This window comes from Microcaecilia unicolor, chromosome 6 (genome assembly GCF_901765095.1).
Source record: "Microcaecilia unicolor chromosome 6, aMicUni1.1, whole genome shotgun sequence".
Classification (NCBI taxonomy): domain Eukaryota; kingdom Metazoa; phylum Chordata; class Amphibia; order Gymnophiona; family Siphonopidae; genus Microcaecilia; species Microcaecilia unicolor.
This window is the reverse complement of record NC_044036.1, coordinates 242318725-242342362: the sequence shown is the minus strand read 5'-3', so window position 1 is coordinate 242342362 and position 23638 is coordinate 242318725. Positions and strand designations below refer to the sequence as shown.

At 44.6% G+C, this 23638-nt stretch overlaps 1 protein-coding gene across 1 annotated transcript in view; it reads right to left on the bottom strand.

Annotated features, from left to right (window-relative positions):
• Positions 1-22621, bottom strand: part of MAMDC4 (MAM domain containing 4) — a 510080-nt gene extending 487459 nt beyond the window's left edge. The window contains exons 1-2 of the mRNA XM_030206971.1: positions 22523-22621; positions 3517-3612 (exon numbers count right to left, since the gene is read on the bottom strand). Of these exons, the coding sequence (XP_030062831.1) occupies positions 3517-3612; positions 22523-22568 (142 nt within the window). The 5' untranslated portion in view covers positions 22569-22621. The remainder of the gene's footprint in view (positions 1-3516; positions 3613-22522) is intronic.
• Between the last annotated feature and the right edge of the window lie 1017 nt (positions 22622-23638).

Genomic DNA, 23638 nt, shown 5'->3' with positions numbered 1-23638 from the left:
GACCACCGGAGGGAATCGGGGATGATCTCCCCTGTCTCCCCCAGTGGTCACTAACCCCCTCCCACCCTAAAAAACAAACTGTTTAAATATTTTTTCCAGCCTCTATGTCAGCCTCAAATACCATACCTAGCTCCATGACAGCAGTATGCAGGTCCCCCGAGCAATTTTAGTTTAGTTGGTGCTGCGCGGGACCCATGCAGAGAGCAACAATCAGAAGAAAAAAAAACATGCAAGTGCAGTCAGGGACGTCCAAATTAAAACAATAGTAATAGGGGGATTCAAACCAGCCTCATTCTGATTACAAGACTTGTGCTTTAACCACTGCACCACTTATTCAGCTGCTAGACCTCCTTCCTTTTCCATTAAGTCCCTCCAAGTTTCTGTCAGCCAATCACAGCTCATTTAGCTGACACTGATGTCAGGTAAATGAACTGTGATTGGCTGACAGAAACTTGGATGGACTTAATGGAAAAGGAAGGAATGGCTAAACAACTGAATAAGTGGTGCAGTGGTTAAAGCACAAGTCTTGTAATCAGAAGGAGGCTGGTTTGAATCCCCCTATTACTATTGTTTTAATTTGGACGTCCCTGACTGCACTTGCATGTTTTTTTTTTTTTACCTCCCTGACTGCACTTGCATGTTTTTTTTTCTTCTGATTTTTGCTCTCTGCATGGGTCCCGTGCAGCACCAACTAAACTAAAATTGCTCGGGGGACCTGCATACTGCTGTCATGGAGCTAGGTATGGTATTTGAGGCTGACATAGAGGCTGGAAAAAATATTTAAACAGTTTGTTTTTTAGGGTGGGAGGGGGTTAGTGACCACTGGGGGAGACAGGGGAGATCATCCCCGATTCCCTCCGGTGGTCATCTGGTCAGTTTGGGCACTTTTTGGAAGCTTGGTCATGAAAAAAACAGGACCAACTTTGTGTGGAATAAATGCTCGTCGGGGACGGCTTGCTTCTTTCCATTATCAGGCATGGAGGTCCATCTGTTAACCACGTCCCGGAACGCCCCTGTCCCGCCTTCGCTACCGTTCAGCCACGCCCCTGAGAATTTCGCCCGTCCCCGTGATGGAAAGCAGTTGGGGCCGTCCAAATTCAGCTTTTGGTTATACCTGTTTTTGAGACGGACGTCCATCTCCCGATTTGTCGGAAGATGGGCGTCCGTCTCTTTCGAAAATAAGCTGGTAAATCTTTTCTGGACACTTGTACAGAGGTTTACATTTGTTGGTCTTTGTGGTATGCCTTGTTAAAGAGATGGGTCTTCAGTAGTTTGCGGAAGTTAGTAAGTTCATAGTTCGTTTTTAAATTGTGCGGCAGGTCGTTCCAGAATTGTGTGCTCAGGTACGAAAAGGTTGACGCATGCGTTAGTTTGTATTTTACACCTTTGCAGTTGGGGAAGTGAAGGTTGAGGAATGTGCGGGATGATTTTTTGGCATTCCTGGGTGGTAGGTTTATCAAGTCTGACATGTAGGCTGGTGCATCCCCATGAATTATTTTGTGAACTAGGAAGCATATCTTGAACGTGATGCGTTCTTTGATTGGGAACCAGTGTAGCTTTTCTCGTAGGGGTTGAGCACTTTCATATTTTGTTTTACCGAATATGAGTCTGGCTGCAGTGTTCTGGGCTGTTTGGAGTTGTGGCACCTAAGCTTCATGATCACACAGGCCTCTTTGGATTCTACAAAAACTCAAATCTTCTCCAGACTCAATATGGCTACCCAAAATATTCTTTTTACATCAGAGATTTAGGCTTTAGAACAGACTGCCTTTAGAAATTCAGAAAATAAAACAATATTATTCCTTCAGGAACGCGTAAAAGTCTTGTTTGTTTGATGAGAATGATCCTTTTTAGTTTCAATGTACTAGACATGCAACTGTAATTAATGTTTAGATATGCATTTGATGACAAAATTTTTTTTTTAGTTTCAATATATTAGATATGCAATTGTAAATTCTCCCAAAGAAGGATTTATTGTTTGTAATCCGCTTAGAATCTCTTTTCAACTTAGCGAAATATAAGAATCATATAGCATAGAATAGGTATATGGAAAAGGAAATCTAAGAATTATTTCACTAACTTTCTTACCTTACATGTGGTAAAATGGAAGATTAATTTATATGCAGAATTCTACAATATTATCCAAAGTACTGCCCCATTATTTAAGAGATTTTTTGATCAGAATATGAGAGATTTTTCTTTTATTACATAATTTTCTTTTATATGATGAAGTTTGTTGGGTATTAGATTGTGTAATATATAAGAGATGGGCTGTCATTTGAAACAAATGCTGTTCGCCAAAAAGAGTGCACACTATTTGCCTAACCACACATGACTCCTATAGCCTCCTTTTTTCTCAGTAGCTCCCTGATCTCATCTCATGGTTTCCAATATCATCTTTATGCTGACGACACCCAGCTTTATCTCTCCACACCAGACATCACTGCGGAAACCCAGGCCAAAGTATCGGCCTGCTTATCCAACATTGCTGCCTGGATGTGCAACTGCCACCTGAAACTGAACATGGCCAAGACCGAGCTTATTGTCTTCCCTCCCAAACCCACTTCTCCTCTCCCTCCACTCTCCATCTCAGTTGATAACACCCTCATCGTCCCCGTCTCATCTGCCCGCAACCTCGGAGTCATCTTCGACTCCTCCCTCTCCTTCTCTGCGCATATCCAGCAGATAGCCAAGACCTGTTGCTTCTTCCTCTTTAACATTAGCAAAATTCGCCCTTTCCTCTTTGAGCACACCACCCAAACTCTCATCCACTCTCTCAATACCTCTCACCTTGACTACTGCAACCTACTCCTCACTGGCCTCCCACTTAGCCATCTATCCCCCCTTCAGTCCGTTCAGAACTCTGCTGCATGTCTTATCTTCCGCCTGGACCGATATACTCATATCACCCCTCTCCTCAAGTCACTTCACTGGCTTCCGATCAGGTACCGCATACAGTTCAAGCTTCTCCTACTAACCTACAAATGCACTCGATCTGCAGCCCCTCCTTACCTCTCTACCCTCATCTCCCCTTACGTTCCTACCCGTAACCTCCGCTCTCAAGACAAATCCCTCCTTTCAGTACCCTTCTCCACCACCGCCAACTCCAGGCTCCGCCCTTTCTGCCTCGCCTCACCCCATGCTTGGAATAAACTCCCTGAGCCCATACGCCAGGCCCCCTCCCTGCCCATCTTCAAATCCTTACTCAAAGCCCACCTCTTCAATGTCGCCTTCGGCACCTAACCACTTTACCTCTATTCAGGAAATCTAGACTGCCCCAACTTGACATTTCGTCCTTTAGATTGTAAGCTCCTTTGAGCAGGGACTGTCCTTCTTTGTTAAACTGTACAGCACTGCGTAACCCTAGTAGCGCTCTAGAAATGTTAAGTAGTAGTAGTAGTAGCTCCATGCAGTGCCTAACATGCCAAGTTAACATTTTATTGCTAGCAAAAAGTCAACTATCTATCTGGTAAAAACAAGGATAGGGGAAAGAAGCCAAGGCTGGCATGGACTCACCACACATGTTCTCATCTGAGCAGTCCCAGCAGTCGCACAGAAAGTTGCAGACCTTCTCTGCAGGACCATTGCACCAGTTGTCAGAAACCAAAAGGACTAAAATCCAGGAGAGAAAAAAGGCTACTTCAGCTCATGGAATGATTCATCCTGAAGTCATATAGGAACTTATCATGAAATCACTGAGCTGGCAACATTGAAATGTTCCAAGAGGACATACAGCAGTATAATGCTTGCACCATACACCTTTATAAGTAGAAACTAGATTAAGAGGCCTCTTTATCAAACCCTAGTAGTTAACACACAGATGCAGAACTCATTGTGGGCTGATTTGCATGGTATCTACTTGCCATGGCAGGGCCAGGAGAGTGGTGGAGAATGGGAGGATTATGGGTGTGGACAGTGTTTGAAGTCAGTGCATGGTAAACTACTGTGCCCTATCTTTCATGGCTCAGGATAGCACAGATACACATACTACCTCATGAAGAAGAAGCAGAAAATGCATGCAGGCCAGCCACAATGCACCTACCACAATCTGACATTCCTTATAAAAGCCCCTCTTCCCCCTCCTTTATTTGGCAGCTTGATCTCTAGTGATAATACCTTGAGACTACTGCTAGGGGTCACAGATATAATTTCAAACCTGGGCTGGCAATCGGGCAGGGGCTTCTGGGGATCACTGGGGATACCCCCCCCCCCCCCATAACAGTCAAAAGGTGGGAAGTATTTTAAAGAATTCCAGGAATTGTTAAGGGGTTGGGGGTTCTTCAAGGGAAGTTGGAGGGTACTCTTTTACACCTGTGGACCATTAGTACATTGCTGATAACACGGATGCAGCTGTGCTATTGGCAATGCAATTAACATGTGGTAAAAGTTTTCACTGTGTGGTAACTGCATGGGCGGGTGCTGGGCATGCCTCCAATGGGTTCTGCACTTTAGTAAAGAGGACCCTAACAGTCATTCTTTTCTTGACTGGAGGAGTATGTGATTAGGCGAGGAGATGGGAAGGGAGGGCAGTGGGAGGAAAAAGATTATTTTCATGCATGTCAAAATGCAAATTGCAATGAAACTATCTTTTAGGAGTGGAGGAGTCATTTAACAGTTAGTGCAGTGGCCTGAGAACCAGGGGAACTGGGTTCAATTCCCACCGCAGTCCTTCCTACCCCCCCCCCCCCCCCCCGAACGATATTCAAAATCATTTAGACAGCCAGGAATGGCACCTGGCTGGTTAAATAGTACTGAGACGGCTATCTGGTAATATTCAGCGAGAGACAGCTGGCTGTCTCCCGCTGAATATCATCTGTTAGCGGCTAGCCAGTTATATTGTATTATATAACTGGCTATCCGCTGATTTTTAGCATGAGTTTGGCGGCCATTTTTGCCCACGTGTATATCTGGAATATCTTTGGCCGGTTTGAATTTAACTGGCCAGCACTGAATACTGGCTTAGCTAGTTAAGTTCAAACTAGTCAAAAATAAACCGGATATTTAGTGCAGGTCACGGAAACGGCCCGGCATTGAATATCCGGCATTACTGCCGACTGTGAGAGTTAGCTGGACTAACTCCCGTGGCCTGAATATCACCCCCCTTGTGACTCTGCGCAAGTCACTGAACCCTTCATTGCCAAAGGTACAAAATAAGTACCTGTATATAATATGTAAACTGCTTGGATTGAAGCCACAAAAAGGCAATATATCAAATGCCATCCCCTTTCCTCTTTCCCTTTTAATTTAAAAAGTATCCCTCTGCATCAGAGTGTTTGGTGCCTCTTTTTATACAATACTGCCAGCAGGGCTGCCGAGAGCCGGGGCCGGGCCCGGGACAAGACCGCCTCCGGGCCCCCCCCACCCGAGATTGCGTCGCGCCCCCTCACCCGAAGTCGCATCGCGCCCCCCCCCCCACCCGAAGTCGCCAGGCCCCCCCTCCACCCGCTGCCGGGCCCTCTCTGAACTAACCTGAAGTGCTTTCACCTTCGGAGCAACCAGCAGCAGCAGCGCAGACCTCTCCTTCCTTCCGTGCCCCGCCCTCGCGGATGTTACGTCAGGCGAGGGCGGGACACAGAAGGAAGGAGAGGTCTGCCCTGCTGCTGCTGCTGGTTGCTCCAAAGGTGAAAGCGCTTCAGGTTAGTTCTGGGAGCGACGGCGGGCGGGCTGGACTGCAGCGGCACCGGGCCCCCCCCCCCCCGGAGGCCCGGGCCCGGGGACTTTTGTCTCCCCTGTCCCCCCCTCTCGGCGGCCCTGACTGCCAGTTCTTTCCATTGAACTTCCTGTTTTATTATGTTGTCAGCTAAAATAGCAATTCATACAACCCTGGGCCTCCCAATCAAGGGTGAGGCAGTAATCATTACTGTTAACTTGCTCTGTAAAAGTGCTCAGTTTGTAAGGTGGCTACTGTGCATTGTCTTCAAATTTCTAATTTTTATAGAGAAGTGAAATCTTTGTAAGCTGCAACCACTGCAATCAATTGAATTGTGGAACATGATGGAAGCAGGGCCACCAAGAGGGAGAGGCAGGAGGGGCAAGATTCTCCCAAGCCCAGCCTTGAAGGAGGGCCCAGTGCTGGGGTCTGTCTCTCTCTTGTTCCTGATGGGACCCGGGTGATTGCGTTATCTGCATGGACTGAAACATATTTACATGCAGGTAAGTCTTTTCTTATTCTTGTTTGTTTAGGCAATATCAGGGAGAGACACTTTAAGGTCAATTTTGAGTAAGGTGTCTAGGTCACAAATTGAATATCCAATTCAGAAAGCTTACAATTTCCAGCCTGTTTTACAGAAGGCCTGTGAAATGTGTAGCATTTTATAAACTACATATATGGCTGTGGGAAATACACATCTATTTCCCCAAATATGTAGAGGGAACAACTAATATATAAAGATACATGTTCAAAAAAGGAGTGGGGTTACTCACTGGCTTACATGAGTAAGTGCTAACTTTTGCACATTGTCCCCCAGATTCTATATATTGTGCTTAGATTTCCAATGCGGAAATCTAAGCGGATCCCATAACAATGCACATAACCTAATTGGTTAACAAGCCAATCAGTGCTGTTAATTGGATGTTAACAAGCATTAATTAGAATTTATGCACAGAACTCACTAAATGCATTCTGTCACGTGGTCCGTGTACATTCTAGTGCATGTGATCAAAAAGGGGGCATAGCTATGGGCAGGTCACGGGTGTTTGAAAATTGATCCTCAGGATTTTAAAATACACCCGCTCTGCGCCAAACTTAGGCGCCTGTATTTACACCAAGTTTTACTTGGCATAATAATTTGCGACTAAATATAGTCAAGTGGATGGGCGATAAGTGCATTCTATAAACTGTGCGGAAAAGTAGACCTATTCTATAAAGTTTAAGTGTACTTTATAGAATATGCTTAGGAGGAAATTTTTCCCTGTAGATTTTCCAGGCACCATATATAGAATCTAACCTGTATGTGCTGAATTTCACAAAGCTGGAGTTGGAGGAGTAGCCTAATGGTTAGTGCAGTGGCCCGAGAACCAAGGGGACTAGATTTGAGTCTCACTGTAGCTCTTTGTGACTCTGGGCAAGTTACTTAACCCTCTATTGCCCCAGGTACAAAATAAGTATCTAAGTATAATAAGTAAACCGCTTTGATTGTAACCACAGAAAGGCAGTATATCAAATCCCTTCTCCCATCCCCCATTCATGCATAATATTCTTCATTTAAGAAAACAAGCTTCTAAAGTCAAAATTGCCTCCTCAATCACTCTTCTAAATTAATGGTCAAAATGACCAGTTAGTTTATTATTACACTAGTAAAAAAGGCCCGTTTCTTAATGCAATGAAACGGGCGCTAGCTAGCAATGTAATGAGTTCCTGCCATTAATGTTTCCATGGTTGTATTCTGAATATAATTGTTGTTTACATGTGTAAGATTTCTTTATATACAATAGTTTTTTGTGTAAACTGTGTTACAATGTGGTAAAAGTTTTCCTTGTTCAGGCCCTTCAATCAGTTTAACAATCACATCAGAAGAGCTCCTTACTCGTGAGAATGCAACATACAGTTGCCTATGTGAGAGACTGAGAGTGACAGCGTGTTTTACAGACAGTGTAAGAGAGAGATACACAGAGTGATTGAGTGTGTGTGATGTCTGTGTGTGTGTGTGTGTGTGTGATGTGTGTGAGTGACAAAGTGATTAAATGTTTGTCTTCCCTTCCATTCTGTGCACTTGCCTCCACTGATGTTCGTACCTCCCTGTATATGATTGTTTGTTAGAGATTGAGAGGCAGATGCACTAAAGCTAAATGAGCCTTTAATGACCCTCCAACGAGGAAAATTTGATCCGTTGCATGCATCAAAGGGCTTTTACCGAGGAAGCCAGCAGCTAACGAAAACGGAATGGAGATGAGCAATTAGTGTGAAAACCCCATTGAAACGACATGCACTAACCTTTTCCGATTGCCTTTACGCAGGAAAAAGGCAGGAAATCTAACAAGAGGTCTGGACCTCTCGTTAGGACAGCTCTGTGCCAGGAAAAATCATTAAGTGAAAAAATAAACAAACTTTGAGCCAATCCCAGCGCATTAGCAGAGCTAAAAGCGCTGTGATTGGTCCAAAGGACGTCAGAAAACACATCAAATAAAAAAAATAAAAAAAGGATCGGGAGGGGGCAAGGGCGCTCATCAGGAGCGTCCTGTATGGACGGCCTTGCCCCCCCCCCCCGCTGCTCCCCACTTTCCGCCGCTCCCCCCCCCCCCCCCCCCCGAAAAAGCAAAATGCTAGCTGCCCCGGTCCCCCTCCCTTCCTGTTCCTGTGTTCTGCAGAGCTAACTCCGCCTACGTCAGTAACCTACGTCAGAAGGAGGCGGGGCCTGGGCCAGGGAAGAAGAGACGTCATGGAGACTCTACAACCAACACAATAGATCTTCCTGCCCGTGCAGCGCTTCTGAAAGAGGTGAGAGGCGCTGCTCGGGTCGTTAATAGGGAGGGGGGTCTCGGTGGAGGGGGGGAGCGGCGTAGTCGACCTCAGGGGGGGCAGCGGGGGCGGGGCACGGGGCGAAAGAATGACGGGAGGCGGAGTTAGCTCTGCAGAACACAGGAACAGGAAGGGAGGGGGCAGCCAGCTAGCATTTTGCTTTTTCGGGGGGGGGGGGGGAGCGGCGGAAAGTGGGGAGCAGCGGGGGGGGGGGCAAGGCCGTCCATACAGGACGCTCCTGATGAGCGCCCTTGCCCCCTCCCGATCCTTTGTTTTTGGATTTTGCTGACCGGGTAGCCACGTGTATGTGTTGTGACTTTTTTGTTTGTTTGTTTTTACGTTTGCAGCATGCGCAGAGCAGTCAGCAAAACGCTTGGCTGCTCTGCGCATGATTTAGGGGCCGATTACCGATGTGTATTGTGATTCTTTGATACATTGTACGTTTGAATACCGATCTGAGCATGTGTGACTTTTTTTTTGGTGCATTCTTCGTTTTTAAAAAATCGTTAGGGACTTTAACGATTTTGATTTTTTTACGTTTGCTTGATGCATCTACCCCTGAATCCACTCCACTTCCCTCCTCCAAGTTCCGTTCTGTCTGATTGGTTCTTCGTTTCTGTGATGTCGTGTTTGTTTGCTTGGCAACTATGCAGCGTTCCGTTTTCTCGACATGAGGGCAGGGACAGTGAGAGCCAATGAAACGCTGAACTAAAACTTACGAACCCTACACTGCCACAGTGCCACGGAGTCAGCTTCAGAATGTTGGAGGTGCCTTTTATTATATAGGATGTAACTCAGAAGAAGATGCACAACTCAATGGGGAATCTTTAAAAAATATACATGTATTCATATAGGGAGTAGGTGATTCAAAATGTGAGCCTATGCAAATAATTTGCTGCTCTACCACAAAATCTGAGACTTCTTTGCCTGTGCTGTTTACTAAGTTGTCCAGTTATAAAATTAATGGGAACAAATCAGAAGTGCTTCCCCTTAATGCACATTGTACTACAGCTGCCCTGGGGGACCAGGCCCTCAAAGGATTTCATCCTCATTGAAATGTCTGGGCATTTGCTTTTGGAAGGACTTAGAAACCACCCTTAAACTAAACATGGAGAAAATACTATTTAAGACTGGGCAACCAAATGTCAGATGAAATTTAATGTGCACAAATGCAAGGTGATGCACATTGGAAAGAATAATCCTAATCATGTTACCTGATGCTAGGGTCCACCTTGGGGATCAGCACTCAAAAAAAGATCTAGGTGTCTTAGATGATACACTGAAATCTTCTGCTCAGTGTGCAGCATCATCCAAAAAAGCAAACAGGATGCTAGGAATTATTAGGAAAGGTATGGTGTACAAGACCGAAAATACTATAATGCCTCTGTATTGCTCCATGGTGTGAACGCACCTTGAGTATTGCATTCAGTTCTGGTCACTGTATCTCAAAAAAGATATGGCAGAATTAGAAAAAGGTTCAAAGAAGAGCGACCAAAATGATAAAGAAGATATAACTCTTCTCATATGAGAAAAGGCTAAAGAGGTTAGGGTTCTTCAGCTTGGAAAAGAGACAGCTGAGGGGAGATATGATTGAGGTCTACAAAATCCTGAGTGGTGTAGAACGAGTAGTAAATCAATTTTTTACTCATTCCAATAGTACAAAAACTAGGGGACAAAGAAGTTACACAGAAATACTTTTAAAACAAGTAGGAGGAAATATTTTTTCACTCAACGAATAATTAAGCTCTGAAACTCTTTGCTGGAGGATGTGGTAACAGTGGTTAGCATATTTGGGTTTAAAAAAGGTTTGGACAAGTTCCTAGAGGAAAAGTCCATAGTTTGCTATTGAGACAGACAGGGTGAGGCAGCTACTTGCCCCGGGATTGGTAGCATGGAATGTTGCTAATAATTGGGTTTCTGCCAGGTACTTGTGACCTGGCTTGGCTACTGTTTGGAAACAGGATACTGGGCTAGATGGACCATTGGTCTGACCAGTATGGCTACTCTTATGATACTGGAATGGTTCCCATGTCATCTGTCCTAGTGGGGCCGTTTTGAATCAATTAAAATGGTGATCACACCCCAGATAAATAACATACTTAAGGGCTCATTTTTAAACAGAAAAATGTCCAAAAAACAGCACAAAGCAGCAGATGGACATTTTTTTGTCTAAAATGTCCAAATTGCAATTTTTGAAACCCATTTTTAACACATTTTTCTATGCAGTTCATCTGCAGTGCATCCAGATCACAAGAGAGCATATTAGGGGTATGTTGGGGGTGGGATTTGAGTGTTCCCAAAACTTGGATGTTTTTCTGCCATAATAGAACAAAGCAAAAACATCCAGGGCTAAAAGTTAGACGTTTTGGTCTAGACCTGTTTCAATCACAATTAAAAACCAGCAAAAAAGGAGATCAATACCCACAGAGACAGTATCCTCCTATGCGAGGAAGAGGGAGAGGCAGAGCCAGAGGATGGCAAACAATGAGACAGTGGCTACAGATTTACCTATTTTCAATTTATCTAATTTTACACTAAATAACAATCACATTTCAGTTTTACAGAAAGGTTTGCCATTTGTACCATCTGCACAATATGATCCTTTCCAAACAAGGATAGATTTACACAAATTCATTAGAAAATTACAAACCACATTATTTTTTTCAGTGAATGCTACCACATACACAGATAATTCTGTTGTCAGAAATAAATCAAAATGTAATCCCCCAGGTAATATGGATCCACAAATTCAGGCATTTCAAAAATGCATATTAGCAGACATCTCCAAGTTAGAACGGTGTAAACAACAGAGATATTATAATCTGACTAAAGTTGAAAACCAGGCTATGAGAGAATTATCCAATAATCATAATATAGTAATCAAACCTGCAGACAAAGGTGGAGGAATTGTCATACAAAACAGACATGAATACATAGATAACGTCACAATTTACATCCCGTTCAAACATGATCTAAATGAAATCACCAATGAGATCAACCAAAGCCTCCAAATAATGCACACCTGGGCAGATGCATTCCAACTAAAACTTAACGCAGAAAAAACACAATGTCTTGTACTCACCTCACAACATAACACAAAAAACTTCTCCACCATAATCACACCATACTGTTCTCTTCCTGTCTCACAAAACTTGAAAAGTCACCATTCATCGAAACCTCACTCTTGATGCCCACGTGAAAAACACGACGAAAAAGATGTTCTACTCCATGTGGAAACTTAAAAGAGTAAAACTTTTCTTCCCGAGATACATCCTCCGTACCCTGGTACAGTCAATGGTAATAAGTCATCTGGACTACTGCAACGCACTATACGCAGGCTGCAAAGAACAGACTATCAAAAAACTCCAAACTGCCCAGAATACTGCCGCCAGACTCATATTTGGAAAAACTAAATATTAAAATGCAAAACCCTTAAGAGAGAAACTCCACTGGCTCCCACTTAAGGAACGCATTGCGTTCAAGATCTGCACGATTGTATACAAAATCATTCACGCAGACGCCCCAATCTACATGCTAAACCTCGTGGACCTACCTCCAAGAAACGCCACAAGATCATCCCGCAAATTTCTCAACCTACACTTCCTCAGCTGTAAAGGACTAAAATACAAGCTGATGCATGCCACTACCTTCTCTTACATAAGCACGCACTTATGGAATGCATTACCTACAGACCTGAAAACAATCGATGAAACAACTATCTTTCGCAAATCTCTGAAGACATATCTCTTCAACAAGGCCTACAATGAGAACCTATAGCCACACTAACACACTTCACCAACCCACTCAGTTAAGAAAGCCCACCTTCTATAATTACCCTAATCACTCCCTTCCTTCTTCTTTCTTCCATTACTTAATCTCTGCACAATACTAAATGTATTTGTTATCCTGTAATGACAATGTTAACAAAACTTTGTAAGCATAGGCGGTCGGTGGCCCAACTGTTTGGAGAGGCTAAAGGGGAGGGGTTAGGGGTGGTGCCAGGGGCGGGGCTTACATCCATAATTGTCTGACAACACATAGAAAAAAATTAAAATAAAAGTAAAATAGTCACAATTAAAACCTTTAACAATTCAACATCAGATCCTCCAAAATATTATAAAACCATGTCTGATGTTATGACAAACAAACTAAAATTAATTTAAAGTGTTGATGTCACCTTAGTATGGCCAACACACAATCTCTCCACTGCAAAACACTATATACAATTGTGCAAAAACACACTCAGAACCTTACCAAACCATCACAGCACTAATTCCAAGGACAGGACAAGCTACAATCTTATGCGTGGAAAGGCAGCACTGTAATTACACCAATACACTACCTAGTGGGAAAAAAAACCCCAAAAGGGCTTGTACACGCTAGCAGAATACTGCACCTTGATCACACATGAAAAACACATGACAACAGATATGACAAAAGAAACTAGAAATCAAAAGATATGAAGGCAAAATATTGAACTGGAAAGTTACCTCAAGAAGTGAGACTCGGCATGCAGCAATACTAAAGAAATTGAAACTTACGTGCAAAATATCACAGATGCACATTTCCAAAAGCTGACATATTCCAATTAATAAATTCTGAATAAAATACTTTTTTCTACCTTTGTTGTCTGAGCATTTAGTTTTTCTATTCTCCACAGAAGACATACTGAAGGTGCTGCTGCACAATGAAAATGCAAAGGAGGTATGGTGTGCCTACACAAATCCAGTATTTAAAACCCAAACCACACCAAAGTGCTCAACTACAGAGGCTCTCAAATCATAGCCAATGCTGTGTATGTGTCTGTCCAGAACATATGAACCCCAACCCTAATAATTTGAGTTCTGACTCAGAAAGGCTAAAGGCTTCGTGCATCTTGTCTGCATAAATGGACAGACAAATGTAAAGAAGATGAAGGAAAAAAAAGAAGAAGAAGAAAAAAAAGGCAGCTAAAAAGTAAGACGACAAAATTAGAACAGTAAGATAAAAGGAGAAAGAAGTGCTAAACAAAAAAGGTGGAAAATTTTGTTTTCAAGCTGAGATGAAACTTTTTTAAGGCAATTGATTATAGAAGCGTGCAATTTCTCTTCCTAGTTCTCAGATCTTGCTTAACATTTAACCGAAAGTTTAATAAAGTTAGTAATATTTGGTGAGGAGTTGGGGGAAGAGAGAGATGTTCCGATCTGAACTCTCAAAGTTATCCAACGCTTGCCCTGTATTTCAGCTCTGGGGCACCGCGGGCAGATCTAGATCTCTGGCCGAACTACCCCAGCAAGCATTAAGATTCCCCAAAGTGCTTAATTTAGTCATCAAGCAAAATCGAAGCCCTCACCCCGCAGGTAACCGACACTCTGCTTCCCTCCCTGCACGTGGCGTGCAAAAGTTGTACTCCGAACCTGCCTGCACAGTGGTCTCCCCTCACTCACCCACAAAGGACAGGCAGAGGATTCTGCCAGCCTCCAGCAGCATGAAAAGCTGCAGAAAGACCAGCAGTACTGGTTCAGCTCTTCTCATCTTGCCATGGCCACTGAAAGAGAAACTAAACCTGACTAAGGCGGGTCAGTGAACTTTTAGCACCGTCTCCCTCCCCCAGCCTCACCTGCCTGTCCTCAGCTCCCCAAGAGCCCATATTCCGTTCCTCCTGCAGCCGCCCTGCATTTAAAACCTGTTATTTTAAAGTCACAGGAGAAAGCAGGCGGGGAAAGTCACAGCTGGGCTGGGGAGGCTCCATGTAGTAGGCCAGTGCTCTCTGGAATCCACGGTGTGCAAGATGCTTTCACCAGGATGGGCATTAGGTTGGGGAAATAATGTTGGCAAGACAATCAACTGGTTCAGATGGAACTCTGACACTACTTTCGCCAGGAACTTAGGGTTCATGCAGAAGAATACTCTGTAGTGATGAAACCTAGTATAAGGTGCATCCACCACTAAAGCCTGAAGCTCACTGACTCTACGAGCTGAAATAAAAGCCACCAAGAAAACAACCTTCCAAGTCAAGTACTTCAGATGGCAGGAATTCAGTGGCTCAAAAGGAGCCTTCATTAGCTGGGTGAGAACGACGTTGAGATCCCATGACACTGGAGGAGGTTTGACAGGGGGCTTTAACAAAAGCAAACCTCTCATGATAAGCACTAATTGTAGTAAGGTGAACCCTTATTGAGTTAGCCTTGAGACCAGACTCTGAAAGATGTAGAAGGTATTCAAGCAGGGTCTGTGTAGGATAAGCAAGGGGATCTAGGGCCTTGCTCTCACACCAGATGGCAAACCTCCTCCATTTGAAAGAATAGAACCTCTTAGTGGAGTCTTTCCTGGACGCCAGCAAGACCTGGGAGACACCCTCCGAAAGACCCAAGGAAACGAATTCTAGGCTGTCAACATCCAAGTTGTGAGAGCCAGAGACTGGAGGATAGGATGTAGAAGAAACCCCTCATTCTGCTTGATGAGGGTCAGAAAACACTCTAATCATGGTTCTTCAGGGGATAACTCCAGAAGAAGAGAGAACCAGATCTGCCACAGCCTGTATGGCACAATCAGAATTATGGTTTCGTGGTCTTGCTTCAGTTTCAACAAAGTGTTCCCCACTAGAGGTATTGGAGGATACACATACAGAAGACCTGTCCCTCAATTGAGGAGGAAGGCATATGACACTAGCCTGTCATGGGCCTGAAGCTTGGAACAGAACCGAGGGACCTTGTGGTTGAACTGAGTGGCAAAAAGCCCCTCGCTTGAAAGATCTTGCGGGCTATGCCCCTATTGAGAGACATATGAGGTTACATTATCCTGCTGTCTTTCGCAAGGGTATTGTTTGTGCCCGCCAGATAGATGTCTTGAAGGAACATGCCATGTTGGCGAGTTCAATGCCACATCTGGATAACCTCCTGACACAGAGGGCGTGATCCGGTGCCCTCCTGCTTCTTGGTGTAATACATTGCAACCTGATTGTCTGTTTGAATGAGAACAATTTGGTGAGACAGCCAATCTCTGAAAGCCTTTAGAGTGTTCCAGATCACCCAGAACTCCAGGAGATTGATCTGGATGAAGCTCATTTACATGAACTACCCATTCCAGGAGAGATACATCTGTCGTCAGCACTTTTTGTGGCTGAGGAATTTGGAATGGAAGTCCCAGAGTCAAATTGGATCGAATGGCCCACCACTGAAGGGAGTGTACAAGCTCTGGGGACACTTGGATGACATCTTCCAGACTCCTCGTGGCTTGGTACCACTGAGAAGCCAGAGCTTATTGAGCTGATCTCATGTGAAGATGTGTCATGGGTGTAACATACACTGTGGAAGCCATGGGGCCCAAGAATCTCAACATCTGCTGAGCTGTGACCTGCTGAGAGGCACAAACCTTGGACGCAAGTGTGAGAAGATTGTCCGTTCTTGTATCCAGGAGGTAGGCTTGGCTGAAACAGGATTCTAAAAGGGACTCGGCTTGACAGGGACCAGGATACTGAAAGGGACTCAGCTTGACAGGGAACAGGAACAGAACTAGCTCAAACACAGAACAGGGGCAGAACCCGGCTCAAACATACAACAGGAACAGAACTTGGCAGAAACAGAGCTCAAGAGCCAGGAAGCAAACATAGCAGGCAAAGGATTAAGCAGACTAAGGGAAGACAAACAAACAAAGAAGCAATGTGCTTACCAGCACCCACAGTTGGAAAGGGAAAGGCCAGGCAGACTGAGAGGCAGCCACAGCTGCATAGCAGTGAAGTAATCAGGGCTGATGCTGGCTTCTACGGACTCTCAGAATAAACAGACAAGAACCACACACACAGGAAACAGAACAGGGAATATAGAAAACAGGAACAGAGCTTAGCTAAACACAGAGAGTGGCTTAAACACAGAGCTTAACTATAGCAAGAGTCAGAAGCTGGGCTAGACTAAAAGCAGGAGCCAAGGGTAGAGTCAAACAGATACAGACACCAAGAGCAGGGTGTGACTCTACAGCTAGGCTTTCAGGAACAAGGTTCAAAAGTAAACTCAGAAACAAAGGAAAGCATTGAAACACAAGACTTGGAGAAACATAGAACTGACCTTCAGGAGCAAGACTCTCAGGAACCAAGCCAAGCACGGATATGATCTAAACAGGTAACACAAGATTAAGAGACCTCTTGCAAAGGCAACGTAGGAAAGTTCCCTGGGTCCTTATAAAGGAGTAGGCTGATGATGTCACAAGTAGGAAATGAAGCAGAAGCAGGGAGGAGTGGAGGAGGAGTGGCCTAGTGGTTAGGGTGGTGGACTTTGGTCCTGGGGAACTGAGGAACTGAGTTCGATTCCCGGCACAGGCAGCTCCTTGTGACTCTGGCCAAGTCACTTAACCCTCCATTGCCCGCCGCATTGAGCCTGCCATGAGTGGGAAAGCGCGGGGTACAAATCTAAAAAAATAAATAAATAAACCAAAGTGAGGCTTGGCTTCAGGGACACCAAAGCAAGGCTTGGCTAACAGGAAGAACAACAACAGGAAAGAAGCAGAAGCAGGGAGACCAAAGTGAGGCTTGGCTTACAGTAAGAACAACAATAGGAAAAAAGGCAGACTGGAGAGGTCACAGAGCTAGATATAGAGAAACCGTAGGTCTGAACATAAGGGCACGGCCACAACCGTGACACTTGAGCACCCGAATAGTCCTCCGCATGGACTCCTGAGCACCCTCCTCCAAGATGCTCTTTATCAGCCAATTGTAGAGATATGGGAACACATGGCCTCCCAGTCTGTGTAGTGATGCTGCAACTACCGCTAGACATTTGGTGAACACCCTGGGAGCTGACAGGAGGCCAAAAGGCAACACACAGTACTGAAAATGATATGTTCCCAGCCAAAATCAAAGATACTTCCGGTGGGCTGGAAATATCGCGATATGAGTAAATGCATCCTTTAAGTCCAGAGAGCATAGACGATCATTTCTCTAAATCATTGGGAGAAGGGTGCCCAGGGAAACCATCCTGAACTTTTCTCGGACTAGGAATTTGTTCAGGGCCTATAAGTCTAGGATGGGATGCATCCCCCCTGTTTTATTTTGCACAAGGAAGTACATGGAATAAAATCCTTGCCCTTCTTCCTCTGGTGGAACAGGTTTGACCGGATTGGCTTTCAGAAAGACGTAGAGTTCCTCTGCAAGTACCTGCCTGTGCTGAGAGCAGAACAAATGAGCTCTCGGTGGGCAATTTGGAGGTTTGAGATACCAATTGAGGGCGTATCTGAGACAGACTATTTGAAGAACCACCGGTCAGAGGTTATAAGAGGCCACCTTTTTAAAAAATACTTCAACCTTCCTTCCCCCAATCGGCAAGTCGTCCGGGACGGAAACTTTTACTGCAGCTATGCTCTGCTGGAGCAAGTCAAAAGCTCGTCCATTGCTTTGCCTGGGGAGCAGCAGGGGCCTTTGGTGCATGCTGTTGATGTGAACAAGCGTGCCAGGGTTGAGCCTGGCTGGTGAGCCGAGGGGTTGTATCTACGCCTAGGATAGTAATATGAACTCCTCCTTGGTTTGTCAAAAGTCCTCCTAGCTGAGGAGGTTGATGCAGAAGGTGCCCGATGGGAGGGAGAAGAGATAGTATCAGTGTGTTTTTTGATTTGGTCAGCGACATCTTTAACCTTCTCTCCAAAATGATTATCCCCCAGCATGGGGCATCCACCAACCTCTGCTGAACAGAATGTTCCAAGTCAGACACACACAGCCATGGGAGTCTGTGCATTGCTATACTCTGAGCAGAGATCTTGGATGCCACAACAAAAGTGTCATAAGTGCCCCTGGCCAAGAACTTTTGACACGCCTTCTGCTGCTTGACCAACTGGCGAAGGGACTCGGCCTGCTCAGGAGGGAGCATCTCAGCCAGGTCGAACAACTTGTGCACCAAGTTTCGCAAGAGGACGCTCGTGAAGAGCTGGTACGATTGTATTCTGGAAATGAGCATTGAAGCCTGATACACATTCCTCTCAAAAGAATCCATGGGATGCAGAGGCATAATCAAGCTCAGTTTGAACATCATGGACTCATGGGCAAACGCATTCCAACTAAAACTCAACACAGGAAAAACACAAAGTCTAACAATCTCATCACAATATAACACATACAAACCCACAAATATTAACATCCCAGGCCACACCCTTCCTATTGCAGACAATCTGAAAATCCTTGGACTAATCGACCGGAATCTCTCACTAGAGAATCAAGCGAATTCTACCATAAAGAAAATGTTCCACTCAATGTGGAAACTTAAGCATGTGAAACCATTCTTCCCGAGGGAAATATTTTGAAACTTGATACAAACAATGGTACTGAGCCATGCAGACTACTGCAACGGAATCTACGTGGGCTGTAAAGAATAAATCATAAAGAAACTCCAGTCCGCTCAAAACACAACAGCCAGGCTTATATTTGGAAAAATCGTGTTTTGAAAGTGCCAAGCCCCTCCGAGAAAAACTTCACTGGCTCCCAATCAAAGAACGTATTGCTTTCAAAATCTGTTCTATGACCCATAAAATCATCTATTGTGAAGCCCCAGGATAAATGAAAGACCTCATAGACCTCCCAACCAAAAACACAACAAGATCAGCTCGAACATATCTTAGCCTCCACTACCCAAACAACAAAGGACTCAAATACAAAACAACATATGCATCCAGCTTCTCCTATTTAAGTGCAGAACTATGGAACGCACTACCAAAAACAGTAAAAACAACATACGACTACCTAAAGTTCCGGAAAAAAATAAAAATGAACCTGTTCCAAAAGGCATACCCCACCAACCCAACATAAGAACCAGAAAGCCTGCTACACAACAACACCAAGACCTTAATGAACTCACCCCTATCTCCTTCTTCACACTTAATGTTTCCCAATGCATTTACCGAATGTGAACCATACCCTACCACAATCACAACTTGTACTTGAGCACACTATGTATTTGTTCAGACCGGAACCGGCAACCGCCGCTACGGCACTATGTAAGCCACATTGAGCCTGCAAATAGGTGGGAAAATGTGGGATACAAATGCAACAAATAAATAAATAAATAATTCCTGAAATTCCTGGCTCTTTTGAGAGTGGATTCCACCACCATGGAATTGTGAGGTAACTGAGGCCTATCAAAACTAGGCACACTGTGGATCCGATTCTGGGTGTCAATCTTATTGGGCATGACAGGGACTGACAGAAGGGACTCCCAGTTCCTGAGAAGAACTTCCCTGAGTACCATGTGGAGAGGTGCAGTCACAGCCTCCTTAGGTGGAGAGGTGTAGTCCAGGACCTAAAGCATCTTGGCCCTAGGCTCATCCGTTCAGAAGGAATTCCATAGAAATCATCCGAGGAAAAGTACCTTGGATCCTGCTCTGAATCACATGAGCACTCCTTTTCAGTGTCAGACAATACCTCTCAATGGGATTGTCGAGACTGAACCTGCCTTGATGTGGAGGAACCACATCCACGAGCATGGCATCGAGAAGTCGGCTTTCTTCTTGACTCCAGCAAAACTTCCTCCATCGACGCCGAAGGAGTACCGGCTTGGGTGGCAGTTGACACTGGGGCCGTACCACTGACTGAGGGCCAAGCAGGGCAGGCACAGGCACCCCCCCCCCATTGCCAATGTACACCGTTGCATAAGGCCATCCAGCAGCTCAGGGAGAAAGGCCCAGATGCGCTCTTCAAGGGCATACACCGGGAAATGCTGGGGTGCCGGTTCAGGTGCAGGTTGCAAAACTGGGATCGATACAAGAGCAGGGTCTTGGCTGCTGGGAGACTGACACATCGGCATCTCCTATATGGAGGGGGAGCAGTTCTCCTAGCGCTGAAGCTTCTTGGGTGTCGAATCCTTTGACGTCCCAGAGCTCCCAGCACCTTGCACCAAGGGCGACCGATGATGATGCTTCCTGGCTTTCGCCCGAAGCATGTCACCGAGGCTCCTTGGTGCCGACGAGGATGACATCAAATCCACAAGCTGCCTCGGGGTCAGGTCCGGCGATGGATGGTCCTGGGGACCCTGTACAGCAGGAGAACTCAAGGCAGGTAGAGACTCACTTGATACTTCACTGCTCCCAGTGTCTAAGGGTCTAGCAGCATCCATGCTTACCAACGCTCCCAATGCCAGTGGGATGCTCAATGTCAATGCCAACCTCGATGCCGATGCCAACATCGAGGAACCAAACGTGGTTCCAAAAATCCTCTCTCGTTGAGCATCTCTGGAAACATGGGTCCTCTTCTTCATGCGAAGACAGAGAACATAGTTAGTGGGGCTATGGTTGGGCTCAAGACACTATATACACCAGGAACGGGTGTCTTTCCCAGAGATTGTCCGATTGCACTGGGTACAGTGCTTGAAGCCACTGGGAGCCTTCATGGACATGGAAGGAAAAACTTCCTTGGCTAAATTAAATGAAGCTATGGTGCCTGAAAAAGGGGCAAGGCATGGCAAAAACGAAAGGAAAAGTTCCTGGCCGAAATCAAAGCCTAAAAGCGATCTGATGACGACAGAAAATAAAAGGAAAATTAAAACCTGGCAAATAACGGATGTTCCATAACAGTAACACAATAAAGGAAGAAAAAACAAACAAGCCGAAAGGCACAAAAAAGCTCTCTAGGACCGACTATGTCAGACTATGGACTTTTCCTCCAGGAATTTGTCCAAACCTTTTTTAAACCCAGATACACTAACTGCTGCTACCACATCCTCCGGCAAAGAGTTCCAGAGCTTAACTATTCGTTGAGTGAAAAAATATTTCCTCCTATTTGTTTTAAAAGTATTTTCATGTAACTTCCTCGAGTGGAACAAGTAAAAAATCGATTTACTTCTACTCGTTCTACATCACTCAGGATTTTGTAGACCTCAATCATACCTCCCCTTAGCCATCTCTTTTCCAAGCTGAAGAACCCTAATCTCTTTAGCCTTTCCTCATACGAGAGAAGTTCCATCCCCTTTATCATTTTGGTTGCTCTTCTTTGGACCTTTTCTAATTCTGCTATATCTTTTTTGAGATATGGTGACCAGAACTGATTGCAATACTCAAGGTGTGGACACACTATGGAGCTATTCAAAGGCATTATAGTATTTTCAGTCTTATTCACCATCCCTTTCCTAATAATTCCTAGCATCCTGTTTGCTTTTTTGGCCACAGCGGAACACTGAGCAGAAAATTTCAGCGTATTATCTACAACGATGCCCAGATCTTTTTCTTGAGTGCTGATCCCCAAGGTGGACCCTTATAAGGCCATCCTTATAACACTAATGACCATGGGACTGCTGCCCAGTATAGGTTGGTTCCAAATGAGTTGCAAGTCCAAAAGGAACAGAAAGAAAATGCTAGGCCACAAAATACAATTAAAAAATGAGGGATTGGTTTAATCTCTGAACAGCTACTGCACACAAAGTGGCACTGGGAGCTCACAATCCTCTCTCCTGCTTTGTAAGGACTAGCTGTAAGATTGAAAGGTCGGGTCATTTCCAAAAGCTTTTCAATCTTCATCTCAAAGACTGAGTTAAGACACAAACAATCTCCAAAACTAAAAACAAATCAATAAAGTTTATTTCCAAATAACCTCCCAAAATAAAAACAAAACCCCCAAATGGGTTTATTTAAAAAACAACAACAAGGTCTTGTTATTATTTTTATTTAAATAAACACAAGATTTTCCATATTAACTTCATGTTATAACCCTTGAAGTCTGGAACATAACCAAGTTTTGACAAATTCAACATCAGAAGGACCAGACAGAGGTTAGAAGACTGGACATTCACTCTGTGCTCCTTCCAGCACATCTAGCGTACACTGCAATGAACACAGCTTGGAAAGGGAAAGAATCTTTTTTTTATTATCATTAGCTGCATGGAACAATCTTGAATAGCTTTCTACCCACTGGGCAGAATTCAAAATCAAGGCAAGGTACTAGGGCTGGCCTTGGACAAATTTCTTACTTAATATCTATAATCTATAGTCTTCGGATACAAGAAAATCATCCAGGCAGGCCCTATATACCTATGGATCTAAGAGAAAGTAGTAGGTGCTATTTCCAGCAGAAATGTACAAAAATGTACCTATATTTATAAAAAGAGGTGATAAACTTACCAGGTCTGAGAAGCAGGACAGCGAATGATAGATGTATTCCATGCATTTTTCAAGAAGCAAGGTTAATCTACAGGAAAGAAAGGTTAGAAGGTTTACAGCATGAGGCACCTTGCTGCTCTCAGGCAGATGGCTGAAATGGTTGGGAATCACTTGTCAAACACTGGACTTTCATCTCTTGTTATCATTACTGAGCATATCACTGTAACTTACAGAGAAGCACATTCCATCAGAGAAGCTATTTCACCACAGTGCTCTCTGGATCATTGGGCCTGCCTGCATAGTCTTATACCTGTTGTACACCATAGTTAGAGTCTTGTGCACAATGAGTTTTATGCAGTACCGTATGTACACCTACTGTATTGCTATTTGATCATTTCCATGCATTGTGAGGGGTTCCCATGGTTTTCCATATTATCTGACTTTTCACTTATTCGACAAGTGGCTGGTCCCAGTTGTTGGATAATTGAGACTACTATATTAGGAAAGGAATGGAAAACCAAAATGAGAATGTTATAATGCCGTTGTATCGCTCCACAGTGTGACCGTACCTTGAATACTGTGTGCAATTCTGGTCACCACATCTCAAAAAAGATATAGAGGGGCATAATCGAACGAAAACGTCTATCTACATGGGCGTTTATCTCCGAGAACGGGTCCGTGAAGGGGTGGACCGAACTGTATTTTCGAAAAAAATAGACATCCATGTTTTATTCGACAATTTGTGAGCTGGGCGTTTTTGTTTTTCAGTGATAATGGAAAATGAAAGCGCCCAGCTCAAAAACGAATAAATCCAAGGCATTTGTTCGTGGGAGGGGCCAGGATTCGTAGTGCACTGGTCCCCCTCACATGCCAGGACACCAACCGGGCACCCTAGGGGGCACTTTTACAAAAACAAAAAAAAAGGTTAAAGAGCTCCCAGGTGCATAGCACCCTTCCTTTGTGTGTTGAGCCCCCCAAATCCCCCTCAAAACCCACTGCCCACAAGTCTACACCATTACTATAGCCCTAAGGGGTGAAGGGGGGCACCTACATGTGGGTACAGTGGGTTTGGGGGGGTTGGGCGACTAAGCATTAAGCAGCACAATTGTAACAGGTAGGGGGGGGATGGGCCTGGGT